The sequence below is a fragment of the Pituophis catenifer genome, unplaced genomic scaffold (genome assembly GCF_029215685.1).
Source record: "Pituophis catenifer annectens isolate HBS135680 unplaced genomic scaffold, rPitCat1.0.hap2 SCAF_8, whole genome shotgun sequence".
NCBI classification, from domain to species: Eukaryota; Metazoa; Chordata; class Lepidosauria; order Squamata; family Colubridae; genus Pituophis; species Pituophis catenifer.
In genome coordinates, this window is record NW_027256888.1 from 53,749,734 (window position 1) to 53,768,068 (window position 18,335).

Consider the following 18,335-nt stretch of genomic DNA (forward strand, 5'->3'; position numbering starts at 1 on the left):
GATCTACCTCCCAAAGGAGAAGGGCTTCTTTCCTAAGTCACACACAACACTGTATGACCAGAAGATGAAACTACAAAATTTATTTTATTTTGTTTTTACTTGCCAGTAAGGCTCGTGGGCTCTGGGCTACTAGCGCTCTTTCTCATCTACTAAAGATATTAAGAGTATACCAAGTAAATTATTCTAGAAGATAGGTAATAGCAATTGTGATTCCAAGTTACAGTGGATTGCAAAAATTCAAGACGTTAATAAAATCACCCAGAGTCACACTATATAAGAGGATCAGCCATAGACATTGAATAAATAAGTAAACAGACTGAAATAAAATACCTTCTTGTTGTTTGTATAACTTGTTACAGCCTCTTCACTTCTGGACAAAGGAAAAGATATACAACAGAAACATTTCAAATTCAAGTAAGAACTCTGTTTTCATTTAAACAATCATTATTGGTGTTTACTCTTATGAAAGAAGTAAACTCTGAGGAGCATAGACATACAGTGCATTTCACTCTGAGCAGCTAGAATAGAATAGAATAGAATAGAATAGAATAGAATAGAATAGAATAGAATAGAATAGAATAGAATAGAATAGAATAGAATAGAATAGAATAGAATAGAATCTTTTATTGGCCAAGTGTGATTGGACACACAAGGAATTTGTCTTAGTGCATATGCTCTCAGTGTACATAAAAGAAAAGATATGTTCATCAAGAATCGTAAGGTACAACACTTAATAATAGTGATAGGGTACAAATAAGCAATCAGGAAGCAATCAGAATGATATTCTATGAAGCCACAACTAACCTATTGTGACTATAATAAACATATACACAACCAGTTGAATATTAACCTTAAAAATTGTTTTGGACAGGGACAATAGAGGAAACTTATGCATCTCCATGGTTTATTTTAGCAGTTCATATATAGCCCCCATACCATCAATTATGCCCCACCTCCACCCCACTGGCCATCTCAAGTGTTGCTGGCTTAGTGTTAAAATTCAACAATTATTTATTTTATCACATTTTTATAGTCACCCACAAAGTGACTCTGGTTAATTATCATATAATCATCCAACACCCTCCACTCTATCACTCCAAGTTCATGTTCTGAGGGCCTTCCAAAAGGCCAACAGGGTTGGAGTCAGCCTCAATCTCAGGGCGACGAGAATATTTAACCCTATCCAGCTCACAAGTTGTAATGCCTTTCTGTATTAACTCTGACACCAACAGAAGAGATACTGGAAATTAAAACAAACAGGCAAAAATCTCTCGTTATCTTCCTAATCTGCAACCTTTATGACTTCTGAGAGTTGCACATTCAACACATTTGAAATTCAGCAAGTGAAAGAAAGCTAGTTATAAGTCTAGCTTTAAGATCATTCCTGTGCATGTGTTAACTGAGCAACTAAGGCCTATGGTGTCAGTAAAAATAAAAGGCAATTGATTAGCTTGTAGTTCAGCATGTTCAATAGCACCCTGTTTTAAAATGGAGCAGCAACCTATTTCTTATTTGTAAATTATTAAAATTCTGGCCATACCAAACATCACTGGGCAAGAGCTTAACTATCAATTCAAATGCCCTCTACATTACTATTGATGGGAAATATCAGAGCTCCTGCCTCACCCTCTGAGCCAAGGACACAAATTCTAATTTCATTTTTATATAAAGTTGAGAGTGGGTATTTTGCACCAGTAACTGGGTTTTCAAATCAAATCATATTTGTTGCTAAAATAATGAAAAATCAAATTGTATGTTTAATATGTATATGATCTTACATATGCTTTCTACATATGCAATCTATCAAGTTGTCAAGAACTATGGTTTATGGAGACACACAGGCTGGCTAAAAGAATGATATAAGATTGTATCCTTTGTTGATTAGTAGAGTGAAATAAGGCCCTAAAGAACCATACAAAGTGCAAGTATTATAAGAAGGGAGAATTAATCCCCTATACTTATTCCTTCCTTTGACCAAAATTTATTTCTGTAACAATTCAGTCATATTATTTAGCTATTTTATATACAATGGTCTTCCTCAATCTGACACCTTACAGGTATCTTTCAGGTGAAATTCCCATTAATACTCAGTAAACCTGATAATGCGTATAGTTTTGAGGAAAACATACTATTTCACTTTTCTGTACTTTATTCTCTCTATAACTGTAGAATAAATTATATCTATACTACCATCTTAACCTTTAAACACACAGGCTTACTTACTCTAGATCTTCATCCTCTGAATCAGATTCTTCACTGTTTCTTCTGCCATTCTTAATCAAATCATCATGGTTCAGTTTTTCTAAGACTTTATTCACATCAATGTCAAATACTTTTTCATATAGCAATTGATACAGAATAGCTAGTTAAGACACAAAACAAATAATAGGCATTTATCACAAACATACTTTAGTTATGTTAAAATAAAATAAAAAGCTCTAAAAGGGACTGTTGACAAAACTCAGGACATTTTAAAGTTAGGCAGCAAGTATAATTTTCCAGAGGTTAAACAGCCGGCACCCTTCAAAAATTATTGCAGCAGTGATTTGGGGAAGTGGCTAGGCATATCCATATATTCTGTTAAGGATATAGAACTATACAATTATATTTGTATAGAATTTACAATAGGGAAAATTTATTCTTATTTTGATGTACAGTACATGCTACCTTTCTGTCCATAAAATACTCAAGGATGTTAATAATTTAAAATAAAATGTAAATAATTAAAAAGAAAATAAAAATATTTAAAATTATTATTTGGGCAATCAAATATTTTATTTGATTGTAATTGTATTTTATTTTAGATTATTAACTCCCTTGAATGATTTATGGGAATGCTGCAAGGAAGTAGAATTGAAAATGAAGAGGCAGATTTATCCTTTCCTAAAAAGGGAAACAGAGACGGCTAATTACTCACTGCAATTCCCTAAAAACTGCAGTTCTCTAAGAAATACACTCTATACCTTTGGGAATAATAATAAAATAATGGAACAGTGGAACCTTGGAGAATAGGTGGTTCCAGAGGGTGGGTGCTACAGCAGGGAAGGCACTTCTGGACCCCAATAGTAGGAGTTCTTTCACCAACAGGAACTGCAGTAGGCCCTCTCTGCCAGCATTTACATTTTGATTACATTTTTTCCTGTTAAAATAGCCAAACCATATATCTCTTTCCCGCTGCCTTGAAAGAGGCTGTGGTGAGGCCCCTCCTCAAGAAGCCTTCTCTGGACCCAGCTGTTTTATCAAACTATCGTCCAGTCTCCAACCTTCGCTTTGTGGTGAAGGTTGTGGAGAGTGTGGTGGTGCGACAGCTTCCCCAGTACCTGGATGAAGCGGACTATCTAGATCCGTTCCAGTCGGGCTTCAGGCCTGGGTACAGCACGGAAATGGCATTGGTCGCATTGGTTGATGATCTCTGGAGGGCTCGGGACAGGGGTTCTTCCTCTGTCCTGGTCCTGTTAGATCTCTCAGCGGCTTTTGATACCATCGACCATGGTATCATGCTGCGTCAGTTGGAGGGGTTGGGGGGGGCACCGTGTTACGGTGGTTCTCCTCCTCCCTTTCTGATTGTACGCAGTCTGTGTTAACAGGGGGGCAGAGGTTGACCCCGAGGAGCCTAGTTTGTGGGGTGCCGCAGGGGTCGGTCCTCTCGCCTCTCCTGTTCAACATTTATGTGAAGCCGCTGGGTGAGATCATCCGTGGCTTCGGGGTCGATTTCCATCAGTATGCTGATGACACTCAGCTGTACATTTCCACCCCAGGCCACCCCAATGATGCCCTTGAAGTGATGACCCAGTGCCTGGAGGCCGTACGGATCTGGATGGGGAGAAACAAGCTCAGGCTCAACTCCTCCAAGACCGAGTGGCTGTGGTTTCCAGTGTCTCGTCATAGTCCCATAATAGTCAGTTGGTTCCATCACTGACTATAGGGGGTGAGACTTTGGCCCACTCAGAGAGGGTTCACAACTTGGGTGTCCCTCCTGGACAGCTGTCTTTAGAAAACCACCTGACGGCTGTGGCCAGGGGGGGTTTTTATCAGGTTCGCCTGATTCACCAGTTGCGCCCCTTTCTGGACTGGGACGCCTTGCGCACAGTCACTCACGCTCTCATCACTTCCCGTCTGGACTACTGTAACGCTTTCTACATGGGGCTCCCCTTGAAGAGCACCCAGAGGCTCCAACTGGTCCAGAATGCAGCCGCACAGGTGATTATGGGGGCGACTCGGTGCTCCCATGTAACACCGCTCCTGCGCGAGCTGCACTGGCTCCCAGTGGTCTTCCGGGTGCGATTCAAGATGTTTATTGCTACCTTTAAAGCGCTCCATGGCATAGGACCTGGATATTTACGAGACCGCATTCTGCTTCCAATAGCCTCCCACCGACCAGTACGCTTCCACAGAGAGGGTCTCCTCAGGGTGCTGTCGGTAGACAGTGTCGACTGGCGACTCCCAGGGGGAGAGCCTTCTCTGTGGGAGCACCTGCCCTCTGGAATGAGCTGCCCCCAGAGATTTGTCGGATTTCCAACCTCCGTACCTTCCGCCGCGCCCTTAAAACGCTATTATTCCATCAAGCAGGGCTGGCCTAAAATATTATTTTAATGAGGTATTGTGTTTTAGATGATTGGCCAAACTATTTAGTAATTTTAAATTGTTTTTAACTTTTATATTGTTGCTTTTTATCTTGGCTGTACACCGCCCTGAGTCCCTTTGGGAGAAGGGCGGTAAAAAAATTTGATAAATAAATAAAAATAAATAAATATAGAAACATGCAACTATGTGAGGGATTCTTTCTGATCCCACACTATGATCACATTTCAAAGTTGATATATCACATTAATACTTACACTGACAAAGAGCAGCCTTGATTGTGTAGTCTATAGGATAGACAATATCATAGTGATTGCCATTTGAAAAACACAGCAATATCTAAAAAGGAGCACAAGAATATTTAAGGTATAATTAGGTAACAAATTTACAAACTGACAAGTTAACTAGCACCTACATCACTTCTGCAAAAAATTCACAATTCTTCAAGTTATATGAGTAGCAAGATCTATTACAGTTGGATTCATCTTACCTTGTCGGGAAAGCCATTTTCAGTTATATAAGAAGGAGTGCAGTTTGGTTCCCGATATATTATAAAATCTTTTCTAGAAAACGTATAAAGGGAAAAACCATCTATAAATCACAAGTTTTATTATGAAATGAATAATAAATAAAAATAGAATAGACTGATCTTGACAGAAAATGTACATGATTCTTTGTTTAATGAGTTTATGTAATTCAAGAAAAATATCTTGTGAATTCTGCAATGGCAGCGTGTAACTATTAACTGCAAGGCTCAGGTCAAGCAGCAAGAATTGGCAATGGCTATTAGATGGAACAGGACTCCTTAACACAGTGTTTCTCAACCTTGGAAGCTTGAAGATGGGTGGACTTCAACTCCCAGAATCCCCCACACATGCTACCCCCACACATGCACCTAGGGCCCCTTGCGGCCCCTTTTTGGCTTCCAGGTTGGTGCAGGTGGTTTTCCAGGCCCAAATGGGGCGTGGGGGTGCTGCACAAGCCCCCCAATGCCCCGTTATGGGCCTGAAAAGCCTCTTGCACCAACCTGCACCCCCCGTGCATGCGCCCCGCCCCCCACGCATGCATGGCAAACCCGAAGACCAGCTGGCCGGTGGGAGACGCATGCGTATGGGCGGTGGAGTTGGGCTGGGGCGACAGCTGACATGCCTGCAGAGAGGACACTGTGTGCCACTCGTGGCATGTGTGCCATAGGTTCGCCATCACAGGACTAGAGGGTCACACACCAGATATGATCTTTTTGTCAGATCACTGGCAATGTGAGCTAATGGGGGAATCTATCACTATCCCCCCCCCACCTTACATGGTGGGAACACACCCTGGTGACCTTGAGATTCTCTTATGCCACCCGCTTCCACAAGGTTTGAGCATTATTCTTTTGAACCTTAAAGAAATGTTTCTTACTTGAACATAAGAGAAAGGGCACTTATTTCAACTTGTCCAACCCATTCCTGTAGCAGAAAGAGAAAAAATATTGTAAGTAAATAATAAGTAGCATGTAAATAACCAGTGAAATTCCCAAAGGATAAGAATCCTTAAATCATTAGCAAGCAGCAATAGTTAATACTTTGGTTTAACCTTTCTCAATTACAAATTATAGGAGATATGACCCAAATTGCAATATAATGTATCTCAATGGTTCCAGATTGGGAAAAGTTTACTTAATAAAGCCTCAATGAATGTGCATTTCTTACAACTCACCAATATTAAAGTTTTCGTAATTCCATAGAAGTTTTCATGAATTTTTAATTCATTTAAAATCAATTCTTTCCATTTTTAGGATATGTTCCTTATTCTTCCTGAAGCACGGCTGCTTGGTATACAAAATATCCTGTCCCAAAAGTCTTGATTTGTAACTTCATAACCTTATTAAAACATTCAATTCCTGCATGCTTTGCTTATACGGGCAGAAATGTATCCTAACTGTCCCTATTTTTGCTCTCCTTTATAGTAAAAGCCCTATCCAACAATGCAACCCGAGAACAGAACAGACTGTCTCTATGCAATTTAACCAGAGAAAATAATCTGACTTCAAATTCCAAATACTACCTTTTTATGTGAAACAACAGTGAAAACTCCACAATAAGGCTTAATGCATAATGCAAAATATTAAAAACATTGGCCTTGTTTCCACCTCCAATGATGCTGCAGTTCAAATATGGGAAGGATCAACTGCATTCTTATCTTTGCCCAATAAGTAGAAAGAACTCAAGAGGTCATAAGTAGAAAGAGCACGAGACAATATACAAAAATGCCAAAACAGATATGCATTAAATATGCCCCTTCATAGCCTGGCATTGGAGATTTATTAATTACATTAATTTGAAAAACAGTATTCCAGACAGAACAATAGCATATTTTGTTCCAGCACTAATGCCTTCTAGTCTTCTGGCTTATCATTTTCTTTGAGGAGCCAACAGAAAAGAATTATCCTACCATTACCTCAAGGGAGAAGCTCAAAAAGTAATAACTGAACTTTAATCATTCCAATTACTACGAACACCAGAGTCAGATTAATACGCTCCCTAAGTGAGTATAACAAGTGGACTACCATTCTCCCTATTTTAAATTTACAGAAGCAGATAAAAACTTCCCTACAAGTTTTATTCCTCCAATCCCCAATTCTACCTGCAAAACTAGGTGGGGAAGCTATGGGTTGTTCAGTAATTTGCGTAAACAAATTTCATAGTGAGATACTTTAATGTTTCTACCACAACACATATTAAGGCGTAGGTGGCACAGTGGTTAGGGTGCAGTACTGCAGCTACTTCAGCTGACTGCTAGTTCAGCAGATCAGAGGATCAAATCTCACCGGCTCAAGGTTGACTCAGCCTTCCATCCTTCTGAGGTGGGTAAAATGAGGACCCAGATTGTTGGGGGCAATATACTATTTAGTATACTCTCTTTGGTGTAAGCCGCCCAGAGTCCTCGGAGAGTGGGCGGCATAGAAATATGAATAATAAAAAAAATTAAAAAATAAAGGCTTGTGATTCTACACTCAAGCCTCAAAGATCTCCTGCAATCCTCTCCTGCCATCCTCAGATTAGAGGAAAAGCTGTTCTATATGAGGGAACTGCCACCCAGAACACCCATTGAGTGCCTCTGTTCACCTCCTGATAGATGGGGACCTAGTAAGTGGTCTCTGACCATTCATGTCGCACAGATAAAGTCTATATAGGAAATATGGTCTTGTTAGATACCCAAGAATTATTATTTAGTCAAGAGTTTTATCCTGATAATAGATTCCTAAACTAATTACCTTCATCTGTCTAATTATTGCTAATTTTCCAGCAAAAAGCAGTTTACTCACTCAGCCATTTTAAGTTTCTGACAAGAGAAAAGATGGCAAGATTCATTTTACTGCTTAAGGACAAGACTCATTTTACTGCTTAAGGAACATGGTTTTGGTGACATGGTTCCTTAAGTTTTCATACACATCATTTATTATTTTTGTGTATCATGTGAAGTTTGTCTTTCTTTTGCTTTATGCAAGCTATAATAAACAAATGGCTATAAACAAAACTATATTTGCAGGAAATGTACATGTTCTGTGCAACTTCAAATCCCCCCTCAAACACTTGAAGTAGTCCTTGACTTACAAGAATTCATTTAGTGACAGTTTGACATTACAATGGCACTGAAAAAAGTTACCTTTGACCATTTTTCACATTGACGGTTGCAGCATTCCTATGGTCACATGATCACAATTCAGACGCTTGGCAACTGACTCATATATGAGTCATATATATATATATATATATATATATATATATATATATATATATATATGAATCAGTTGCCAAATGTCTGAATTTTTATCACGTGATCATAGGAATGCTGTAACTGTCAATGTGAAAATGGTCATAAGTCACTTTTGCAGTGCCTTGGGGTCATGTGATCACCTTTTGCAAACTTCTGACAAGCCAGATTCACTTAACAACCATTGTTACTAATTTAACAACTGAAGTGATTCACTTAACAATTGTGGCAAGAAAATGGGGCAACATTCACTTAACTGTCTGGCTTAGCAACAGAAATTTTGGGCTCAGTTGTGGTCGTAAATTGAGGACTACCTGTAGTCACCCATACATTTTACTTTTTTAACCATTCTTTGAAAAACTGTTACATGTACTATCCAAGATTCAGTCCTTAAGGGAATGAGATAAGCCAAATGTTATATGCTGTTAATTTGATAGTACATACCTGTGGATTTTCCAGACGCTTCAGATATTCCTCAAATGACCCCTCTATAAACTGTAGAGCATGAACATGAAGAAGTTAATAGCACTGTGATGAAGATAACAAGGCTCATTTCTGTAAAAAGATTTGATCAAGGATTCTTACTTCTAATCTTCAAATTGTGAAGACTTACGATTTATTCATAAGTAAAACTCCAGAAATTATATACTTCTGACTAGCATCTAGGAATGCACTGGGTCATATATTAACTTCCTTTCCATAATTGCAGGTTGGTAACTCAGTGGGAGACAACGGGATATTGTGGAAAAGCTCCAGGCTGTTTACAAACTTAGTAATTTTCAGATGTAAATGGATTTCAAATCCCAGAATTCACTATGGCTAAGAATTCTATGAGATGAGGCTGCATATCTACAAGTTCTCACTGTTGATAAATGCTTCACTACAGAAATTTCAAAATTTTGAAATAATGGATGTATCTCGGATGCATCCACTTCTCATGCTTCCATATGCCAACCAAAGTGAATACATTTATATTAACCACGTTTCAAGAGATATATATTGTATATATATTGTTAGAACATAATGTTAGCCACTTCTACACCCAAAGCATTCTTAAAAACCCAATGAGTCCTAATGAGTCCCAGAAGGTATCTAGCTTCATAAAAGGTAAACTAATGGTTGATGAAAACCTTAATTACTCTGGAACCCACCAAATGTTTTGGGCTAGAATTTTCATATCAAAAACAGCACTGCCAGTCCCATTCTAAGTGGGAATTGTGGAAGTTGAAATTAACCATAGTTGAAAGTACAAAATTAAATGGTATTGTGAGGATGTATACAGCATGTAAGAAATAGTTTTACTGAACTGCCTGATATTGATGTGGCACATATCATATTGAACTGGGTTTCACCTATCATAGTTAAATAAACCATGGTTAAGTGACAAGTAGTTGAATTTACCCTACATACTAAACCATACAACATGGTTTAGCAACTACAGGATGCTAAACCAAAAAAAAAAAGCAAACTAGACCATGGATTTTTCATGGTTATGACAGACTTTATGCCCACAGTTAGTTTCTTCCCAAAAGCAAAACAAATTTTTTTAACATCATCATATGATAATAAACTTGTATGGTTTATTTAGTACATTTATATTTTGTCTTCTGTTCATTATAAATCACAACATTTGATACAAGGAATAATCAAGAAGTGGTCTATTTAGGCACTACCTATAGATCCTCTTAGTTGGAATAAAATGCATCATAAGCAAATTGACCATGCTTTTTCTCAGAACATAATGGTAAAAAAGGAGATGTGCTTAAAAGGTTCAGAATGGCTTTAATAGTTATCCATAATATAATAATGTTTTTACCGCTTCAAATTTCTCTCTGTTTTTCCACAGATAGTTTATACAGGCCATCCTAACATCAAGATGTTGAGACTGTGAGTGGAAAACCTGGAAAAAAAGTTATTTAAAAAAGAGAGTTCCAAATTTATGTATATTTACTTACAATTTAAAATCTAAAAGTTGTGAAAGTTAAAAGTTGTTAAATTAGAGCTAGAATTCAGCTTTAATTTATAAATTAAATTCCTCCTGCCAATTTCAAAATAAGCTTTCAAAAAAATGATTATTTAAAATAATATATCCAGAAGAAACCATCTGGGTCCAATCTATATTTTGGAAACAATATGTTTTTTATTTCAACAATATTTAGTTGTTTTATTTATCTAGGAAATTAAAAAAATAAAATGATCTCTTATCCTTCAGAACTGAGGCTGTTTTCAAGGTTAGCAATAGTTATGTTTCTAATGAAGCTAAGTAAAAGACCTAATTCAAAGAAATTATGGACCCATCTTAAATGTTATCATTCCATGCAACGAGTCACAGAAATATCTAGACATAGATGCAGTACATATTAAATCAATTTTAGCACTTTTCAGATGAATATATTACAGGATTATTAAAATACAAAGCGTACAGTAATGCAAAATCTCAAGAAACTAATATCTGAAATCTTAAAAGTTCAAGGAACACATGAAGGTGAACTCTTAAAAGCTATTTATTCTTTACAGAATAGAGAACATGTTGATACATGTTTTGCCTGAATAATGAATCAATGAGCCAGTATTGAGACAGGCTGGTGTTTAATTGGCTTTGTGTGCGTTTTCAAAGCTGCAGGACATTGTTTTATCATGCAAAGTCCTAATGAAACCTGTCAATTACACCTACAGTCATGGTATAGACACAAAGACTTCATCTGAACTAAAAAAAATTCCAGCACCACAATAATGGACAGGTTTGTTTACTGTTTCTTGCTTTTTTGAATATCCTGTCTGATGAAGAGTTTTGAAGACCTTCAATTTAGATACTCTTTAATGTCCTAAAAAAAACTTGTGGATATTGATTTTTCTGACAGATCAACACTTGTATTGATTAGATTTTATAACAATTTATACAGGTAGTCCTCAATGTACAAATTATAACTGAGACCAGAATTTCCATTGTTCAGCAAGATTGTTAATTGTCAATTTTATGACCTCCCACCATAAAGTGAATCACTGCAGCTGTTAAGTAAATTATGCAATCATTTAAACAAATTGGATTTCCCCCATGTTTTGCTTGTCAGAACTGGCTAGGAAGGTTGCAAATGGCAATTACATGACCCTGGGATGTTGCAACCATTGTAAATACATGTTGGTTGCCAAGTCACGTGATCACATGGCTGTGGGGGCGCTGCAACGTTCATAAGTGTAAAAACCAGTTGTAAGTTACTTTTTTCAGTGCCAGTGTAATTTCAAAAAGTTGCTAAATGAATGGTTGTGAGTTGAGGACTACCTGTATACAAATGCTGCTCAAATCCCTGGCATGCATTATTTTACACTCATTTGGAATGCAGCTATTTCCAAAGAATTAGCTATGTTGGCCTACTATAGGAAAATTAGAACCTGTGGCATCAAGGAGCTGGCTGAGTTCAGAGTCTTCATCCTATTAATTGAACCATGGTTTATTCAATCCAATTTTCTGGATTCTCAAAATACTTTGAACCATAAACTAGTAGTAACATCAGCTATATTCACACAAAATTTAGTATAATCTGATTGGCTAGATCATGGGTGTCAAACTCATTGCGTCACGTTGCTGTCAAGTGATGTTTTTCCCATTCATGGCGCTGGAGTGGGTGTCACCTGTGCATGATGCATCTGGCCCGCGGGCCGCCAGTTTGACATCCCTGGGCTAGATTGTGGTTTAGTGTTGGGTTAACCTGGAAACGTTTCTCCCTTGGAAACATTTCTTTTATTGACATTTGAAGAGGATCCAGAACTAGCTGACCCAATCTATTGCCAGCAATATAATGACATTCACTTATTTGGGACTACAGCTCCCATAATTTCTGTTCACTGACCCTGTGCTGGGTTTACAGAGTTGGAATTCAAAGCAACTGGAGGAAATACAGTTGCTTATCTCATAAATTCCACAAAGGACATGCAAGTCAAACCAAGAACTTCCTGATGAATATTAACTTTTCTTGGGAACCATCCTAAAGTATGTCAGATTTGATAATTCCTCTCAAGTGGTAATCAAGTACCACTTTCATATCAGAATCCAATGTTATGTGGGTGAAAGTGAAAGTATATCAATATTCTGGAAAGCTTTCCATTCCTGCCTTTTTTTAAAGTGCCTAGTCATTAGGGCTATAGGGAGCTAGCCTAAATTAAAGCAGCCCTTGGGGCATCCATTTATTCAAAAGGCCAGACATCCTGCAGGCTGCATTTAAATGCCAATTGGGACACACAAATACCCTGCAAGTCTGCTGAGCCACAGGAAAAACAAAGCCAATCAGCTTCAATGACATTTGTACTTTAATAGCAAAGATTAAAAGCTTTGGATCCCTTGCATTTTTTTTCTTGTTTTGCACCCTGCATATCATTCACACCATATGTACACTGGGTGAAATTATTCAGATTTAAATGGGCCAGAGTGCAAAATACAAAAATAATCTCTTCTCCTGCCCCACCCCCTTTTTTTTTTCCTGGGCCAACAAAATGAATCACTTTTTTTTTTTCCTAAACAGGAAACAGAAACTTAACGCCCAAATAACTTTCTGGATGCAAAAGCAAGATTTCAAGTCTCCCTAGAAACTAGGATGAGCGACGATCTGGAGTCGCTGCAAATAAGGAAGGCCTGGAGAATGACTTTCCATCCCGAATTTTCTTTCCCAGGTGGATTTTTTTTTTCTCCCCATAAAGCGGCTACTCCCTAACTCAGAGGTCTTTAAACTTGGCAGCTTTAAGACTTGTGGACTTCAACTCCCAGAATTCTCCAGCCAGCATAACATAGCATAAGCTGGCTGGAGAATTCTGGGAGTTGTAGTCCACAAGTCTTAAAGCTGCCAAGTTCTCTGCTCTAACTGCTCCCTTTTCACCCTGGAGGGAGCCCAAAGCTAGACGCAGAAAAACTTCCTTAGTAGCCGTCTCCGGTGTTGGTTGCGGTTTGTGACAGTCCACAGCCGGCCTCGCTCAGCCAAGACCTCCTTCCCTGCTAACGGGGAATTTCCATCTGCTGCGGCCTACGGCGAACCAAGATTCGCTTCCTTCCCCCCATCGATTTCCAGCCGTTTCTTCGATTATTTCCCTCTGGAGAGTGATGGGGATTGTAGTGGTAACAAGTTGAGAGAGGCGCCCCTTCCTACGACCCCGGGGCCCTCTTGCTCTGACCCGAGCCGGGGCTGCTTACGGAGATCCGCACTTTTTTACCTGCTCGGCCACCGCTCGGAAAAGGCACGACCCGTCTTTCGCCACTCGCTTGCGGTACAATCCCTGAGATCGCAAGTAGCCGTCCATGGCAGCCTCGCCAGGGCTCTCCTCCACGCCGTTGCCCAGGCGGCTCTTCTGCTCCTCCTTGTTGCCGGTCGCCTCTTCCTCCTCCATGTTGGGTTTATTGCTCCAGAAGCGGCAGGGAAAGTCCTTTAAACCCCCCCACCCCCACCCCACACTCCCCTCTTTAAGTTAGCCCCACATGGTTGAAAAAGAAACTAAATGGCTATATAACACAGGGCGACCGGCATGGAAAGAAACCCGCCGGGAAAAGCTGTCCGAAGGCGAGAGGCGGTTGCTAAGAAGGCGGCGGCTGGAGCAGCGGGAGGCGCCGGGTTCACGTTTGCAACTCGCATGTGGGACTCTTGCGAGAGGCGCCACTTGAAGCGGAGACCACGGGCGACTTGCTCTTCTTTTTTTTTTTTTTCTTTTTTTTTTTGTCCCTCTTCGGCCTCCTTCTCGGGACACCCGCCGGGCCTCTAATCCCCACTAACCCCAGCGCGCTCTAACCTTCCCCAAACTAGCTCGCGGCGGCAGCTTTGGAGCTTCCCACTCGGAAACGAAACTCCACTGAAACGGGCAACCCTTAAAAAAGTTTGTTTTCACTTTCAGAGCCAAAACCGGCACTCGAAGGTTTTTCTGGGAGTTGTAGTTCGAGTCCGGCAGGAAGTGGCAGCGGGCTTGAAGGGAGGGCCAACGATCCCGCCCACTTCTTTCCCGCTTTGTCTGGCGGGCTCCCTAACCGAGAGGGGAAGCGGGCTTGGGGGGCGGGAGCTGCTGAGGTGTTTGGTGACCTTGGCGCTTTGCTGTGAATAGCTTCGTCTGATTGGTCAGAAGATGGGAATCTAAAAAGAGCTGTTTGCTTGTGTACACGCCGCGGAGACTTACATATCCTGCGGTTGCCTTTGTATAACATGCACAACCAAGGGTAACTGAACTGTTTAGCTCAGAGGTCTTCAAACTTGGCAGCTTTAAGGCTTGTGGACTTCAACTCCCAGAATTCTCCAGCCAGCATTGCTGGCTGGAGAATTCTGGGAGTTGAAGTCCACAAGCCTTAAAGCTGAAGTTTGAAGACCTCTGCTGTACAGGATATAAAAAGAATTTGAAGCAAATTCAAGCAATAGTGTATCGATTATTAAATCAAAACCTTACAAACAAACATACAAAATAAGAACATCTTCACCTAAACATTTCTAAGTATTATTCATGATCATTGTTAAAAAAAGTAATAACCCAACATTTATGACTTGATAAGCATGTAATGCAAAGCTTATCAACTGCATAACTCACAAGACATCACTGATTAACAACTTCAGTATTTTCTTTTCCTGATTATATCTGGGTAAGCTAATTTTTTCCCCTGGAAGAAAAATTTGCAGGCCGCAAATGCTCAAAGCAATTTGCAGCATAATCCTTTTATGTGTTGATTCAGAAGTTCCATCATATTGAATGTATTCTTCACTGTAATAAGAGTTTGTTGCTGGCTGGAGAATTCTGGGAGTTGAAGTCCACAAGTCTTAAAGCTGCCAAGTTTGAAGACCTCTGGGTTTAGCTCAAAAAAAAAAAAAAAAAAACCCAAACCCCAAGGATCCAGTTCAACGTTTCTCGACCTTGGCTGTTTGAAGATATGTGGATTTCAACATCCACAACCAAGGTTGACAGACAAGTGTATCCTGATACACAGAACATATTGAATAAAAAGACAGTTCAGGGCTGTCTTGGTACATTTTCCCTCCCCTTCCTTTCGGTGGTGTCTAATTCTCGGAGCCTGCCTGCCAAATCCCTGCAGTTTTCTTGGCTAATGTAACAACAACATAGTTACAGTTTAAAATTGTAGTTTTCTTAAGGCTAGTTATTTTCTGCTCTTTAAAGCCTACATCATAACTCGCCTCAAGGTTGTCGTGGGGATAAATAGGGAGAAGTATGTTTGCTACCTTGAGTTGTATATGGAAAAAAAGGATAAAAGCCTAATAAATGTATACTGTATAATCAGTGGTGAAATCCAATTTTTTTTTTACTACCAGTTCTATGGGCGTGGCTTGGTGGGGATGTCAGGGGAAGAATACTGGAAAATTTCCATTTCCACCCCACTGCAGGGGAAGGATACTGCAAAATCTCCATTCCCACCCCACTCTGGGGCCAGCCAGAGGTGGTATTTGCCAGTTCTCCGGACTACTGAAAATTTCCACTACAAGTTCTCCGAACTGCTCAAAATTTCCGCTACCTGTTCTCCAGAACCTGTCAGAACCTGCTGGATTTCACCCCTGTGTATAATGCTGTATAATAGTCATGGTTATATAATTTGTAGCAGGTGTGCTATTCAGCAGGTTCTGACAGGTTCTGGAGAGCTAGTAACGGAAATTTTGAGTAGTTTGGAGAACTGGCAAATACCACCTCTGGCTGACCCCAGAGTGGGGAGGGAATGGTTATTTTGCAGTATCCTTCCCCTGGAGTGGGGTGGGAATGGAGATTTTGCAGTATCCTTCCCCTGCCATGCCAACCAAGCCACAGAACCGGTAGTAAAAAAAATTTGAATTCCACCACTGATTTATAGCCTAACCTAGGCCATGTCTATGCTGATTGAAAGTATGCCCAAGTGTGTGTAATGGGGCTTCCCTCAAAATATTTCCTATATAGAATAATACTGAAGCAAGTAGGACCAAACTATTTAATGAGGTTTCCAATTAAGCTTCTGTGAAATTGCTGTCTTTGGGATAGATCCAGTTTCAGTGTCGAAGTCTTCTTGCAAGCAGGATCAGCTAGGATCAGGACAAGTGGGATTCTGAACACCTATATTTATTATTTGTTTGTTTGTTTGTTTATTTATTTATTTATTTATTTATTTATTTATTTATTTATTTATTTATTTATTTATTATATTTCTATACCGCCTTTCTCCCGTAGGACTCAAGGCGGTGTACAGTCAAGAAAAATATAGATGCACAAACATCATAAAATTGCTAATTAAAATTATTACTATAACATAGTTTGGCCCAATTAAATTAATTATATCCCAAAGAAGCTGCACATTATTCTTAATGTGGACCAAACTTTGCTAACACTTGTGCAGTCCTGCCATAGTAAGAAATGGGTGAGATACCTTAATGCTAAAAAGAGCTCTGACCCAACATTGAATGTTGTGTAGCTGTGATGACCAAAAACAAAAGATAACAAATAGCATAAATAAAATATTAAGTGCTATATTTATTCTAAAACCTCCAAGAGCCTTCCTTTAATAATATAACTTTTTACATCATATTGTCAAAGTCAGAAAAACCTGTACCCAGTATCTATGTACAAGTTGAAATTGCACCCAGCATCACTGTCTATCACTGTCTATCACCTGGTAGAACCTACAGAACCTAGTCTATACATATTTATTCAGGGAGTACAATATGTCATTTTATAAATATTATTTTTGTTGTCAAAGTAAAATTCAATCCTTTTAATCACATATTTTCTTGTTTACCCATCTACAGTATATATTACAAGCAGTGATCTGTAAAACTGAGTTTTAAGTATTTTCTCTCATTGTTTTCTACTCACAAACAATTGCGTGGGAAACAAAAATTGGAAAGAGTTTGATATTTTATCCTAGAAGCAATTTTTATTAAAAGACATAAATTTTTCTGAAGTAGAGTTTCACTTCATCAGAACACTTATGCCTTTTAATATAATATGTTGGAAAAGGTGCTATTAGATACCTTCTAATTTTTGGTTAGCATATACATTCTATGTCTATTGGACCTTCCCTCCCTGCATTCGTGGAAGCCTAAAAATTATTTTATATTAATGGGCCTTTGAAATGTTTCTGGGTCCCATATGCTCTTAATGTTGTGATTGTTTTTCTTCATAATTATATATAACATGGGTTATTTTAATGTAGGGTGATATTCATCATTTACATAGATTTAATCATTCAGATTGGGCCCGTCTAGCTGGCGAGCCTTTCCAATGGTTTCTCTTTCCTTTCCTTCCTTGTTTCCTCTTAACACCAATAATTATGTTTCAGTTCTATAAGTCCTTGCTTAGCATTTAAATTCAACATTTACTAAGATAAGGATAAACCAGTGGTGAAATTTGGTCGGCTCTATCCAGATCGCACGATCCATTAACGCTGGCGGCAGGAGACTCCGCCCAGATGTCATCACATCCCGTTTTTGACCCTCTGTACATGCACATGTGCATCTGCACGTGTGTGGAGGAGGTGTGCGTAAGCAGAGTGAGCACGCAGGCGCACTCACATTTGCGAACCGGTAGCGAAAGTAAGTGAATACCACCCCTGGGATAAATGAAGGGCTGATAAATCAAGGCCAAATCACTTATTTCCTGAGTACAGTGACATTTCCAATTTTCTCTTCATGTCTCCACTTAGCAGTGGATTCTCTTTCCATTTATACCTAACTATATTGATCTGTGACATATTGAACTATGTCATCTTAATGCAGGCAAACCAGTCTTTTGCAATCATAACCACAGTAAAGCCTAATGAGTGAAACTCATTAAAGAATGTCATAGTAAAATTCCAGTACTGGGATTATATTCTGTGGGAGTACAGTGCTTTATCTTCAAGATAAACTATTCAATTTTACTTCCCTCTGATTTTCTGAAATGAACACAATATAAAACTCCATGTTGGTTTCCACCAAGAAATTAGTTTAAGTTTCACTTAAATATATATTTCAGAGAGGGGTGAAATCCAGCAGGTTTTGACAGGTTCTGGAGAACCAGTAGCG

General features: G+C 39.1%; 1 protein-coding gene across 1 annotated transcript in view; it reads right to left on the minus strand.

Annotated features, from left to right (window-relative positions):
• The window catches only part of OTUD4 (OTU deubiquitinase 4), a 31,718-nt gene extending 17,977 nt beyond the window's left edge, over window positions 1–13,741 (minus strand). Inside the window, exons 1-8 of the mRNA XM_070948919.1 lie at window positions 13,540–13,741; window positions 10,157–10,240; window positions 8,785–8,835; window positions 5,986–6,032; window positions 5,072–5,144; window positions 4,839–4,920; window positions 2,224–2,362; window positions 331–370 (exon numbers count right to left, since the gene is read on the minus strand). Of these exons, the coding sequence (XP_070805020.1) occupies window positions 331–370; window positions 2,224–2,362; window positions 4,839–4,920; window positions 5,072–5,144; window positions 5,986–6,032; window positions 8,785–8,835; window positions 10,157–10,240; window positions 13,540–13,713 (690 nt within the window). The 5' untranslated portion in view covers window positions 13,714–13,741. The remainder of the gene's footprint in view (window positions 1–330; window positions 371–2,223; window positions 2,363–4,838; window positions 4,921–5,071; window positions 5,145–5,985; window positions 6,033–8,784; window positions 8,836–10,156; window positions 10,241–13,539) is intronic.
• Between the last annotated feature and the right edge of the window lie 4,594 nt (window positions 13,742–18,335).